Source organism: Dioscorea cayenensis, chromosome 15, assembly GCF_009730915.1.
Source record: "Dioscorea cayenensis subsp. rotundata cultivar TDr96_F1 chromosome 15, TDr96_F1_v2_PseudoChromosome.rev07_lg8_w22 25.fasta, whole genome shotgun sequence".
NCBI classification, from domain to species: domain Eukaryota; kingdom Viridiplantae; phylum Streptophyta; class Magnoliopsida; order Dioscoreales; family Dioscoreaceae; genus Dioscorea; species Dioscorea cayenensis.
Genome location: NC_052485.1, coordinates 21,194,936 through 21,207,953, shown reverse-complemented (window position 1 = coordinate 21,207,953; position 13,018 = coordinate 21,194,936). Strand labels below are relative to the sequence as shown.

Here is a 13,018-nt window from a genome sequence, read left to right as displayed (position 1 = left end):
TTTAATCATGTTTTTATATAATCATATAAGTTTTACATTATCGTTTAATATCGGATTTTTTTGTTTATAAAGTTGAAAGGTACTTTTGTCAATGTCAGCTATATTTTTGAGAAAGATAATTACATTGTAAGAAAAAAATAATTTCATAAGAATTCTGAAATTTGAAGGGACAAATTGTGAATAAGTGAAGCTGGGATGTATTTATAAAGCATTTCTAGTAAAATAAATAAACAAATATATTTATATGAAATAATAATTTTTTTTTTTAAAAAAATTAAATAAGCATTGGTTTCACAAAACAGAGCAACCATGGCAAGAGTGTGGAGTCAATACCAACTATAATTCCCGGCATTGAATGATCCTCATAAAGTGAGCCGGTGGATCCTCCATCTCTCGGATCTTATCTACAGAGCCCTTACCTCGAGATCACCAACGACAATCCATCATCATCAACCAACCCACATCAACGGTTCAAATCCCCTTAAGATTCACGTCACCATCAATGCTCCCTCGTGCCCCGCACGTGCCCTGCCCCAGTCCACGAAACCGCCTACGTATCCCGTCTTTATTATCCGGAACCGTTTAACTTCCACTCCTCCGCGAGACCATCATAAGCCCAAAACCTCGTCAGTTAATAACAAAACAAAACCCCCGACACCGAAGCCAGAGAGATCAAGAGCCCGACCTCCTCCTTTTCTCTTCGTCGTCGATGGAGGCGCCGGCGATGGCCCCCGGCTTCGCCTTCGGGTGGGGCCCAACGGCGATGATATCCGGCCACCATTCACCGGAGACTCGTGTGCCGCCGGAATTCAGCCCTCCGTTGATCGCGATGGTGGCCGTCGTCGGTGCGGCCCTTCTCATCGTCATCTACGCCCGTTTACTCTCCCGCCTCCTCCGCCCTCTCCTCCGCCGGTGGCGTCGCCGTCGCCGCCGCCTCCTCATCGCCAGCTCCTCACCGCCACCCCCGGCCTCGTCCTCCGACGACTACTACCTTCCTCTTTCCCCATTCGGCCTCGACGACGCCGCCATCAAATCCCTCCCTCTGTCCGTCTTCTCCAAATCGAAATCTAAATCCCTTCCGATCCGAGACTGCGCCGTGTGCTTGTTCGAATTCGAGGACGGCGACTCGCTCCGCACCCTCCCGGCCTGCTCCCACGCCTTCCACGTCGATTGCATCGACGTCTGGCTCCGATCCCACGCCAGCTGCCCTCTCTGCCGCGCCGGCATCTTCCGCCCTGACTCTCCCTTCATCCCCATGCGTGCAGCCCGGATCCGCCCCAGTCTCGATGATCTCATCTTCGATCAACCTCCCGATCTCGTCTCTCCAATCCCGGAATCCGACAACCCCGAGATCGCCCTAGCCACCGCCTCCCCAATCGCCACCGTCGCCGCCGCTCCCGCTCACGACTTCTTGCTGAAACGATCCTACTCGTTTGGGTTCGAGCGGAGCCTAGCGGCGGATCGGATGGTTCTCGAAGCTTCAACGGCATCGCCATGGCGGTACCGGCACCGGAGCTTTTGGAGCAAGCGATGGCCATCGCCATTCGGAGGTGGATCATCATCGGCATCTCGTGCTTCTAGAGTTTTCTCATTCCGATCATACCGCGGGGTATCATCGGTGAAGTCACCGTTCCTCCGGCGACGAGGGTTCTTCCCGCTGTCTTTGGAGTCCAGCGTGAGGTTCGCCGGCGCCGGTCCGTCGTCACGGCGGAGCCGATCGATGGCCAGCCCTTCGTCGATGTTGGCGAGGGCGCAAGGGTGGGGGTTCTCGTCCAGTCGGATGCGGTGTGGTGATCCCGAGGCATTGCTTTCGCCGGAACGGCTGAACCGGCGGTAGCCGGTCACTGCTCGGTAACTTTACCACCCCGGTAATCGGGAACTGGTGACCGGAAACAAGTCTTAATGGCGGTTCGCGTGCGGGAATTGAATGATTTGCCGGCCGATTTTAAATGGTAGCGATAGTGTGCGTGAAAAAAAGGTTTTTTTTTTATTTTTAACTAAAAATAATATTAATAAATATAGTTATTTATATATATTTTTTTAATAGTTATTATTTATTATTTTCATGATAGGTTGGTGGGAAGGTTTGATTGAGCCGGAGAAACGCGCTCTGGAATTCGTTGGATTGGATTATATATTGTGTGAGTGTATATTTTGTTTTTGTTTTTGTTTTTTTTTTTAATTTGAATAATAATTATTAGAGAATAATAAGATAGTGAAGAAGCTTTTTGTAGAAATTATTTTTCGGATATGAGAAACTTGAATTATTTGGGGGGAAAAAATTGGGTTCGCACCATTTGGTCTATTGGCATCTGGTTTTTGTAGAGGATGTTCACCCTCGAGTTTTGAACGTAGCTCCCCGAGTTCGATTCTTATCTTGCGCAAAATGTGGACACAGTTCGGTGGTGAGTGCTGCTTTCTCATGTGTTTGTCTTTGGGTTCTGGCGTTTATCAGGACACACAAATATGACACACTTACATGATAGAATTCACAACTTACACTGGCCTACAAAAGCAAAAGGTGATGGTTCTTAATTAGATGTCATGGATGAGGAAATGAAACTTAAGTGAATTGCATGTGCTAATGGACCACATACCTTCATGCTTTGTCCGGCCACACCAGATGATTCATGTCACTCATGTTCTATATTTGTTGCTTGGATTTCCCAACATTATTTTCCCCATTTTACAGTACTGATTATACGGAAAGTTATGCAATCTAAATTATATATGTGTTTGTTTGCGGTGACAAAGACAAATCATGAGTTGGATGTTTTTTTAAAATAAATTAATATCAAAATTTATCTTATGTTGCTTTTTGATTGTGGAAATGGCGTGTCATTGGTAAATTAAATTAATATCATCTTGTTGGAAAGAAAATTGGTTTTTTTTATTTTATTTTTCACTTATGTAGGATTTTTGACTGTTCAAGTTATAGGGTACTAGATTTGAATTGTATTACTTAATGGTATATATAGTGTAGACCAAGAAAATATAAATGTAAATAAGATATATTTTAAGATTGTTTAGTGGTCTACAGGTCACTTGAAATATGATATGGATAGGTTTTTAGTTTGTTATTTATTTGATTGTATCCTAATACAAGGAATACATCTGTAAATTTTCAGTTTTGACCTCTATAACATTGTTGAGTTCTTTTATTAATGATTATTAAAATCAAATCATATGATTCTTTTATATGAAAACCGTACAAGCACATCATTTGTGTTGTAAATGACGTGATATTCTTTCTAAAAAAAAGTCTTTTTTGTTGTATGTATTATTATGGAGTAAAACTTTAATATGTCTTACTTGAATCAGTGGGTGAATTTGATAACCAATAATTAAACCATCATGCTTTCTTAAATTGATTGTTTGGCAAACAAAATATTTACATGTAAAAAGAATGGTTGGTTACACAACTCTATGAAAATAAAAGAGAGACCAAAAGACTTAGATTTTTAATGTAACATTTATTGTTATATTAACATTTAAGAAAGTTTGATTATATTAACAATTATGGTTATGTTAAAATTTCATGTGTTGTTTACATTTTATGGTACTAAAAAATCTCTCTCTCTCTCTCTCTCTCTCTCTCTCTCTCTCTCTCTACACATGTGTAGATGTAAGCCATGTTAATTTTTTATTAAAAAAAAAATGAATTTTAAGATACTTAAAGCTATAAAAAGACCAATTGAAAAAAAAAATTGAATTTATTTTATAGAGAAATTGATATAAAATATTGGGCAATAGTATAACAATTTACATAAATCAAAATTATTGCTCTTTTAAATCAATAAAAATATCATGACAATTACATGTTTTTTTTTAATGATTTTTGGCTACTTGATTCTTATAATTTTTTACTTAACATAAGTTAAATTAAGAAATTGGTTGTTAAAATTGATTTATTTTAGTTTATAGTTAGTTATTTATACAAATTCTTAGTCAGAATTGATGTTATGCAACATTAGATGTTGAGAAAACCTAATTTTTTACTTTAATTTATGAATAGTTCATAAAACCACAAAATTATTATCACTACTAGATATTGTAATGGTAAAAGTGGGTTTTTAAGACAATACTTGTTTTATTGTCTTATTAAAAAATCAACAAAAAGACATCTAATTAAATAAAATATAAAAAAATTATACAATTAATTAAAATGTCTATCAATTAATGCAGGATATCTAAATTGTACCCCTAGAATTCTGATTTGCAATCCATCCTAAGCCATTGGTTCTGAACTTATGATTAGGATCAAACTGTACTTTTAAGATTTCAATTTTATTTCTCACTCCAAATTTATTTTGATTTTGGTTCGGATGTCCTTTATGCTATGTTTGGATTGAGGGCCCGCGAGGGAAAGTAAAGTAAAATGAGGGTTTTAGAGGGTCAGAGTCGGTCCTTCCCTTGTTTGGATTGGTATTTTTAATTTAACGAAGGGAAAGGAAGAGTTAACTCTGACCCTTCGAAACCCTCCGAAACCCCCCTTTTCCTGGCCCCCCGATTTGGGGTGCCGGGGGAGGGAGAACCTCGTAAAGATTTTAAAAAATTTTAAAAAACCTTATTACCCTTAATTTTTTTAAATTAATTACATAACACCATTTCATAAGTTTTTTCACTTTTTTCAATCTAATAAATGGTTGTATTTGAGAAGAGACAAAATTAAAGTATAAAAATAAAAAAAATAATAATAATTTTAATATTTATTAAAAAAATATACTTAAAGTGTGAATTTATTCGAGATATTCATAATGCAGTGTTTAAATAGAAATTAGTAATTTTTATTTAATAAGAAGGGTATAATTGTTAAATCATATTATTATATATCCTTTCCTTTCTTTTCTCTTCCGTAACCAAACAAAGTTTATTAAAGAACTCTCCTTTCCTTTCCCCCATAAAATTTGTCTATCCAAACGAGGGTTGAACACGTCCTTTCCTTTCCCTCACTTTCCCTCCCCTTCCCTCCCCTTACTTTCCCTTCGACTTTTGAATCCAAACACTATGTTAAGAAAAAAGTCAAGAAAAATAGACATTTTGTTATATGTATTATTATGGAGAAATTTTTTAAACATGTCTTACTAGTATTAGTGAGTGAATGAAAAAAAATAACCAATAATTAAACCATTATATTTTTTAATATTGATTGTTTGGCAAAATTATTTACTTGTAAAATGAATGGTTGGTTATAAAACGTTATTGCATTATCTCATCTTAATAGGGAAATAAAGAGAACTGAAAGGAATAATTTAAAAAAAATAAAGAGAAAATAATTTAAAAAAAAAAAACATTTCTTGAGTTGTTTACTCGTTTTCTAGTGCTAAAAAATAAAACTCCCACCCACTCTATATATACATATGTAGTTTTATAAGGCATGTTGTGTTTTTTTTTATATTAAAAAAAAAGAGTAACAAGAAATTCTAAAATATTTAAAGCTATAAAAAACTAAATTGGGATTAAAAAAAGACAAATTGAATTTAATTAATACGGAAATTGATATAAATCAGTATACTTAGATCATTGCATAGGGTAATATTGCATTAATTTATGTAAATCAAAATTAATGCTCTTTAAGTACAATAAAAATCTCATGACAATTACACATTTTGGGCATGATTTTTGGTCACTTGGTTCTTATAATTTTTTATTTAACATAAGTTGAATTAAGGAATTGATTTTTAAAATTGATTTATATTGAGTTATATTTTGTTATTTATACGAAGTCATTGTCAAAATTAATGTTATGTTTTTTTAGATGTTGGAGAAAAACACCTCCCTATGTTCCATTGAGCTCTCCCTTTCATAGGTGGAAGGAGAGGGCCATCAAGGGGTGCTATATATATATAATATCAGTAATTATAATTCATATACATATAGTTCTTTTTTATTTATTTATTTTTTTTAAATTCCACCCATGGTATTTAAAATAAATTAAATAAAAATATTATTATTATATTTGATAATTCTGTTATAATAATAATAATAATAATAATAATAATAATAATAAAACCTGTATCAATTTTAAATTTTAAATTTCAAATTTTTTCATTAAATTTAATAATTTATAATTATCAATTTGTTATTAATATTAATGTAAAAAACAATAGTGTAATAAATAAAATAAAAATTTAAAAAAATGCAACTACCACAGTGAAATTTAACTCTAGATTACTTGTTGGTTGGATTGATTGGTAAGTTTCTTCTCTTCACTTAATCTCTTCTAAATTTATGTTATATTTATGACTTATCTTGCTTTTTTTTTTATATATATATCTAAATTAATTTGTTTTATTGATTGTTTGATTATTATTTTTTTATGAAATTTTTTTTATATTTGTTATATATTTGTTTTGTTATTTGTACTGGAGAATTTTTATGCAAATTATTGTAAAAAATTATTAAATATTTGCTTGATTAATTGTTATGAAAATTTTGATTATTCATTATATTACTAATTGAATTAGATTATGAATTTGTACTAAATTAATTTTTAGGATCCTATTTTTTAATTACATTATTTGTTTGTCAGTTAAGTTAATTGTTAATTTTGTAAATATGATAGATTATTTACACTTAATCCAAAACTTTTAGATGTATGTATATTTTATACAATTTATGTTTATAATCTCAAATTTGAATTAATATAATTGTTTAAAAATCATTTTTTTTTAATTTAAATTCAACACCTTTTTGTTTTTAGTTCTGTCACTGCTTCCATTAATAAACTTCTATTGGTTGGGTTGCCAACTATCACCATCGCTATCATATTCTCTTGTCTGCCCATAGATTTGGCAGTTCGAAAGATTGATCTATTCAGGAATCTCTGAATCTATACTTATTTTCAACTCTTCGAAGCATTTGGTCGCTTGATACGGCCTTCCTTATCTTTGTTGTACGAAAATAAAGACCCATTCGTTGAGATCATCTCATGAAAATATATTCTCGTGGCCTCTTGGTGGCTCTCGCTAGACCTACGAGCGATATACTTTGAAAATGCATAACATAAATTTTGATTTATAGTTTGTTATTTATATGAAGTTATTGTCAAAATTAATATTATGCATTTTCAGATGTCGGAGAAAACCTTGAAATTTCATATGATGAATAGAAAATAAAATCACAAAATTATACAAATAAAATTATTATCAATATTAAATATTTTATGAATTAAATAGTGGACTTGGTGCAGAACTCACATCTACCTCCTAATAATAATAATTTTTAAGACACATCTAATTAAATAAAAATATAAATGTTAGAAATTAATTAGCTACGAGATCTAAGTATCTAAATATGTTGTATTATAAAACTAAAATAAGATAATTATTATGTCAAATTAATTAAACAATCAATAGATAGAGGAAGGAAGTAGGCCGGACAAAGAGATTAAGATATGCATTTGAAGAAATCAAAGGTTCTTCCAATATATCCCGTTCTCTCCCATCGATGAATTGGGTATTTTCAAGAACATTAGATAGAGATTTTTGGAAGAAGAGCGGGCGAACCCACTGTAGACCCCTACCCTGACACGCACAGCTCGGTGGAACAAGTGGGGACGGGGCCGGGCTCACATGGGCGCAAGAACCACCCAAGTGGGGACGAGGCCACGCTCACATGGGCGCAGGAACCACCCGTACACAATCATTATTCACAACTTCCAGAAATGTGCCCTCAGCCGAGAATTGAACTCTCACCACTCGGTGAGAGCTCTATCGGCGACACGTGTACCAATAGACCCGAAGGTCATTGGCTAGATCAGAGATTTGGTGTTCTATTATATATAATACTTACTATCAAAGGATTAACTCCACCTAAAAATTAAATTTAGATTATTATCCAAAGTGCCAAACTTAGGATTCTATTAGAAAAAGTCAATGTTCACTTTATTCAGTTTGAATTCAAATTGTATCTTTATGATTCTGATTTTATTTCTCACTAAAAAATGATTCGTCTTTTGATTTTGGTTCAAGACGTGATATCCTTCAAGAAAAAAAAGTCATTTTGTTGTATGTATTATTATGATGAAATTTTTTAACATATGTCCTACTAGAATTAGTGAGTGAATAAAATAACCAATAATTAAACCATCATACTTTCTTATATTGATTGTTTGGTAAAAAAAATTTACTTGTAAAGTGAATGGTTGCTTATACAACTCTATTGCATTATCATGTGAACTTAACTGGAAAACAAAAACAACAATAAATATATATATATATATATATATATATATTAAATATACCATTTATTGTTATATTAACATCTCTCGAGCTGTTTACTTGTTTTCTAGTGTTAGAAAATATGGTAAATTATTTAAATAGTCATTTAACTATTCACTCACTCCTATTTGAGTCATTGAACTATAAAAAAAATTTAATTAGTATTGTAACTTTAGATTCACGTTCAATTGGGTCAGGGCTAACTCCGTTAACAATATGTTAACGTGGCATGCCACATTATACCCTCTTGCCATATCAGTATGCCACATGGGCAAAATCAAAGTTGATAAGAGACATTGATTCAATCTATAAACTAAAAAAATTCGAAAATTCAAAAATCAATTTACTTTTTATTTATTTGACATGAAGGATTAGTTATATGAGTTGACAACTTTCAAAGTAAAGAGAGGTTTTATCCGCGTGGCATGCTGACGTGGCAAGCATGCATAATATGGCATACCACGTCAGCACACTTTTAACAGAGTTAGTTCAGGTAACCTAATTAAATAAAAATATAAAATTAGGGTACTCAATTGAAATTTGTTATAATTTGGTGACTCAAATAGAAATAACGGAATAGCCTTGTGACAATTTAAATAATTTGCCCTAAAAAATAAAACTCCCACCCACCCTATATATATATACATATGCAGACATAAGGCATGTTAAATTTTTTTTTATTTTTAAAAAAGTAACAAGAAATTCTAAAATGTTTAAAGCTATAAAAAAGCAAATTGGGGAAAAAAAAGGAACAAAATTAAATTTAGTCATGGGGAAATTGATATAAATCAGTATACTTAGAGCATCGTTAACGAGTATTTAATGGTTAAATGCCCCATAAAAAGCGTAGGGTGGTCGCCAAGCGTTTGGTGGCCACCACAAAATATTTTTATTAAGTAAAATTTTAATATATTAACTAATTATTTTTTTTTAAATAACAAAATATTTTTGAAATAAATATATTTATAACAATTATTTATTGTGAATAATTCAAATGACAAATAATATATAATTGTGGTCCCATGTTATATAATATAATTATTATGAAAAATAATCTGATTGATAAGAGTTTTTAATAGGTTGATTAGGTGGTATAAATATCAAACAATTAGATGATATAACCACTAAAGATGTTATAACGTAATTTTACACCAATATATGTAAATTAAAATTGATGTTGTTTTAAATCAATAAAAATCTCATGATGATTACATGTTTTCTGTATGATTTTTGGCTACTTGGTTCTTATAAATTTTTATTTAACATAAGTTGAATTAAGAAATTGGTTGTTAAAATTGATTTATATTAATTTATAGTTTGTTATTTATATGAAATCATTGTCAAAATTAATGCTATACATTTTCAGATGTTGGAGAAAACCTTAAAATTTCCTATAGTAATTGATGAATAGGTAATAAAATCAAAAAATTATACCAATAAAATTATTATCAATATTAAATATTTTATGAATTAAAGAGTGGACTTGGTGAAGAATCCACATGAACCTCCAATTAATAATAATTTTTAAGACAACACTCCATAAACTTTATTGGTTTATTAAAAAAATCAACAAAAGACATTTAATTAAATAAAATATAAACATTTATACATTATAATTTATATAACTAATTAAATGTATAAAAAATATAAATAGTTGGAATCTTCAATAATGCATGAAATCTAAACTTCAAGCTGCCCTACTTTTGGTTTGGTGTTTATCATGAATCAATTGTTAGAATTGGAACTAGATTGTACCTCTTTGAAGGTTACAATTCTAATTATGGTTTTGTGTTTGGTTTGTATTTTTTAAAATTAATTTTAGTTTTTTAGTTGAAAATTATATTTTAAAATTAAATTGAAGAAATTTAAACTAATGTTTGTATTAAAAAAAAATTATGTATATAATTTTTTATAATTATTTATCTACTTATTTTGTTTCATAATATAAAAATATTACAAAGATGATGGATTGTGATTTATATTCTATAAATAAAAAAATAAACATTACCTCTCCGTATAAAATCAAAACAAACAAATAAAGCTTCAAAATTAATTAAGTATTTACACTATTATTACAAAGTCATAATTGTAAAAAATTATCAAAAACAATTTCTATTAGATTGTATATTATATGATTTTTTATTTTAAAAATTAAAAATGGAATCGAAATTGGCAATTCATTTTCCACCTGTCATTTCTTCTTACTTGCAAGAATTTTAATCAAGACATCAAAGGTTTTTTTAATACGCAAGATTTCAAATGAAAGCACATGAACTTCTATTGTTATGTGTTTGATTTACGAATAGAGTCGGAGTACAGCATAATACATCACAACTTTTTTTTTTACGGTCAAAATTATGATATAAAAATTCTATTGAAGTACATTACAACTTAAAGATAAAATCATATTATTAAAAATTAAAAATTACATTATTATATCACAAAAGTGATTAGGGTGTTGTGATAGAATGATTTATTTATTTTATTTATATATTCATTTATCTATTTGTTTGTACATTTTTTAGGATTAAGATTTTAATGAAAATTTCTTAGTTGTGGATTGAAAGTTTTTAAAATTGTGTTTGAATCTAAAGCTCTTTAGTTGAATTTCTAACTTGTTGCTATGATTGGTGACCCTCATTTTTTATAGAATTTAATTAGATTTTCATAAAATATTATTGTAATTTTTTATTGCAAAACAAATATTGTTTAGTAAAAATGTATTATAGTAATTTTACTATTTCTGTTCAGGACTTGTGCAAATCCAACAACTAAATCATACATAATTTTGTACTGTATAATAAACATCAACATTAAACAATATAAGTACTTGTTTTGTACTTTAATAGTTTGTATTGCTTGTATTTTATTTATAAACTAATCAAACTGTTCAAAATAATAATTGTTTTTGTTTGACTTAGACAATTCATGGTGAGGTCTAATGAATTGCTAGTTCTTCAAACAAATATAACAACTCCATAAATATTATAAGAAAGTATTTTTTTTGTTATCTTAGAATTATTCAATTGATTTATAAAATAGAAATATCATAATAATTATATAAAATATATGTTTTAAAAAAAAATCCAATATTATTATTATTATTATTTTTAACTAAATAAACAAATTAATTGAGAAACCATGAAACATATCATGAAAGTTTACATACACTTGCGTACCAGTTTGCACTCAAAACTTTTTAGCAGTTTTTGCAATTATGTTAATAACAAAACAAATTATTATTAACTAGCCATTTTTCCAGGTTTCACATCGAAGATTTTATAATTTTGTGAGAAATTTTGAGGCAATATCATATATAAAATAATATAATTAAACAACTCCTACCACATAAACTATTTTATACCTTGTATTTCAAATGTCTTATGGACATTTATTAGATAAATAATTAGGTGTAATTAATGTTTTTCAATTATTAATTTTATAAGTAATATAAATGAAAATAAAACACTCTCAGAGTAGATTATACATCTACTTTAATAATATGTATAGATGAGGTCTTTTAATATTAGATTTATTTAATATTTTATGATACTTTATTTACAAATAGACAATAACCATCCTTCACTTAAAAAATATCAAACAACAGGCAGATATGAAAAGCTTAAATGACCTCTAAAGAGTTAATCCCATGCAATACAATTATGGAGAGAAAAATCACTGTTTTTTCCACGTAGACCCACCATGTATTGTATGAATTGAGAAACTCAAATTCAAATCTCTTTCAAACGTAAATTACTTGAAAACTAATCGGCTAAAAATTTAAATTTCATTTATTTTTTTACTGTAAAAATCAAAAATTTTATTTATCCTTTCTAAATTTTTTTTTATTAAAATTGAACATAAAATGGTCAATTTACCCTTTTTAAATATATTTTAAATACTTGTAAATGTAAAAATTACAAAAATTCAAGATAAAGTTCTTTCTATTCCTTTTTGTCACTACATAACTACCATATTTGGATATCTTATTTAGAGTTACCGTACTATGAATAAAATTACCACTATGGCCTCAACTTTTATTTTTAACATTTAACCCTGCAAAATCCCCCAATTTAAATTCAGTTATCCCTAAATTAAGATTCACTTGATACAGGATTTGACTACATTCACTACTATCTACAAATCCATTATCTTGAAATTTCTTTTTTTATTTCTTATTTATTATAATCAAATTAAACTGATTTATAAAATATATATATATATATATATATTTATTTAAAAAGATGGATAAACCACATTTATTAAACAACTAGGTATAAAAGCTTTTAAAAATCTCAGTGGAAAAAAACAAAAAAAAAGTACATCAAACCACTAGCAGCGGTATATCAAACTAATAAGAGTGGTACAACAAAAAATCAGAAAAATAAAAAACAAAATCAAAACGGAGAAAATTATGGAATTATATATCTTTTCCATAAAATTATGAAATTATACATTTATCCTCATAAAATTTATTTTTTTATATATAACTGTAAAAGAATTGATATTTTTATGTAAATACCCCCATAATTAACCATAATTATTACACAATAATATTTTACCCTCCATTCAATATACGAAAAACAGTCATATTAAATAGATGAATGCAAAATTTATACATAAGAGTTATTACATTATATTAAAAAATCACCGACTTTTGTAATTTATTAAAATTGTAAGTAATAATTTAATTTAGGATACATTAAATAAATAAAACTCTCATGACAATTACATGTTTTCTGTTTGATTTTTGGTTATTTGGTTTTTATAAATTTTTATTAAAAATAAGTTGAATT

General features: G+C 29.4%; 1 protein-coding gene across 3 annotated transcripts; it reads left to right on the top strand.

Moving 5' to 3' along the window:
* Nucleotides 1-294: 294 nt before the first annotated feature.
* On the top strand, nt 295-2,766 carry LOC120278199 (RING-H2 finger protein ATL65). 3 transcript variants are annotated; one of them, XM_039285137.1, is made up of 2 exons: nt 295-1,952; nt 2,073-2,766. In XM_039285137.1, exon 1 carries the CDS (start codon nt 710-712, stop codon nt 1,835-1,837), a length of 1,128 nt encoding a protein of 375 aa, XP_039141071.1. In that variant the 5' UTR covers nt 295-709; the 3' UTR covers nt 1,838-1,952; nt 2,073-2,766. The 3 variants fall into 3 exon arrangements, with proteins under 3 accessions (XP_039141071.1, XP_039141070.1, XP_039141069.1); XM_039285136.1 differs by having other exon boundaries at nt 295-1,963; XM_039285135.1 differs by having other exon boundaries at nt 295-1,978.
* The last annotated feature ends 10,252 nt before the right edge of the window (nt 2,767-13,018 follow it).

Bases quoted from the DNA above. Each gene is read 5' to 3' on its own strand.
- LOC120278199 (XM_039285137.1), top strand. From the start codon at position 710: ATGGAGGCGCCGGCGATGGCCCCCGGCTTCGCCTTCGGGTGGGGCCCA.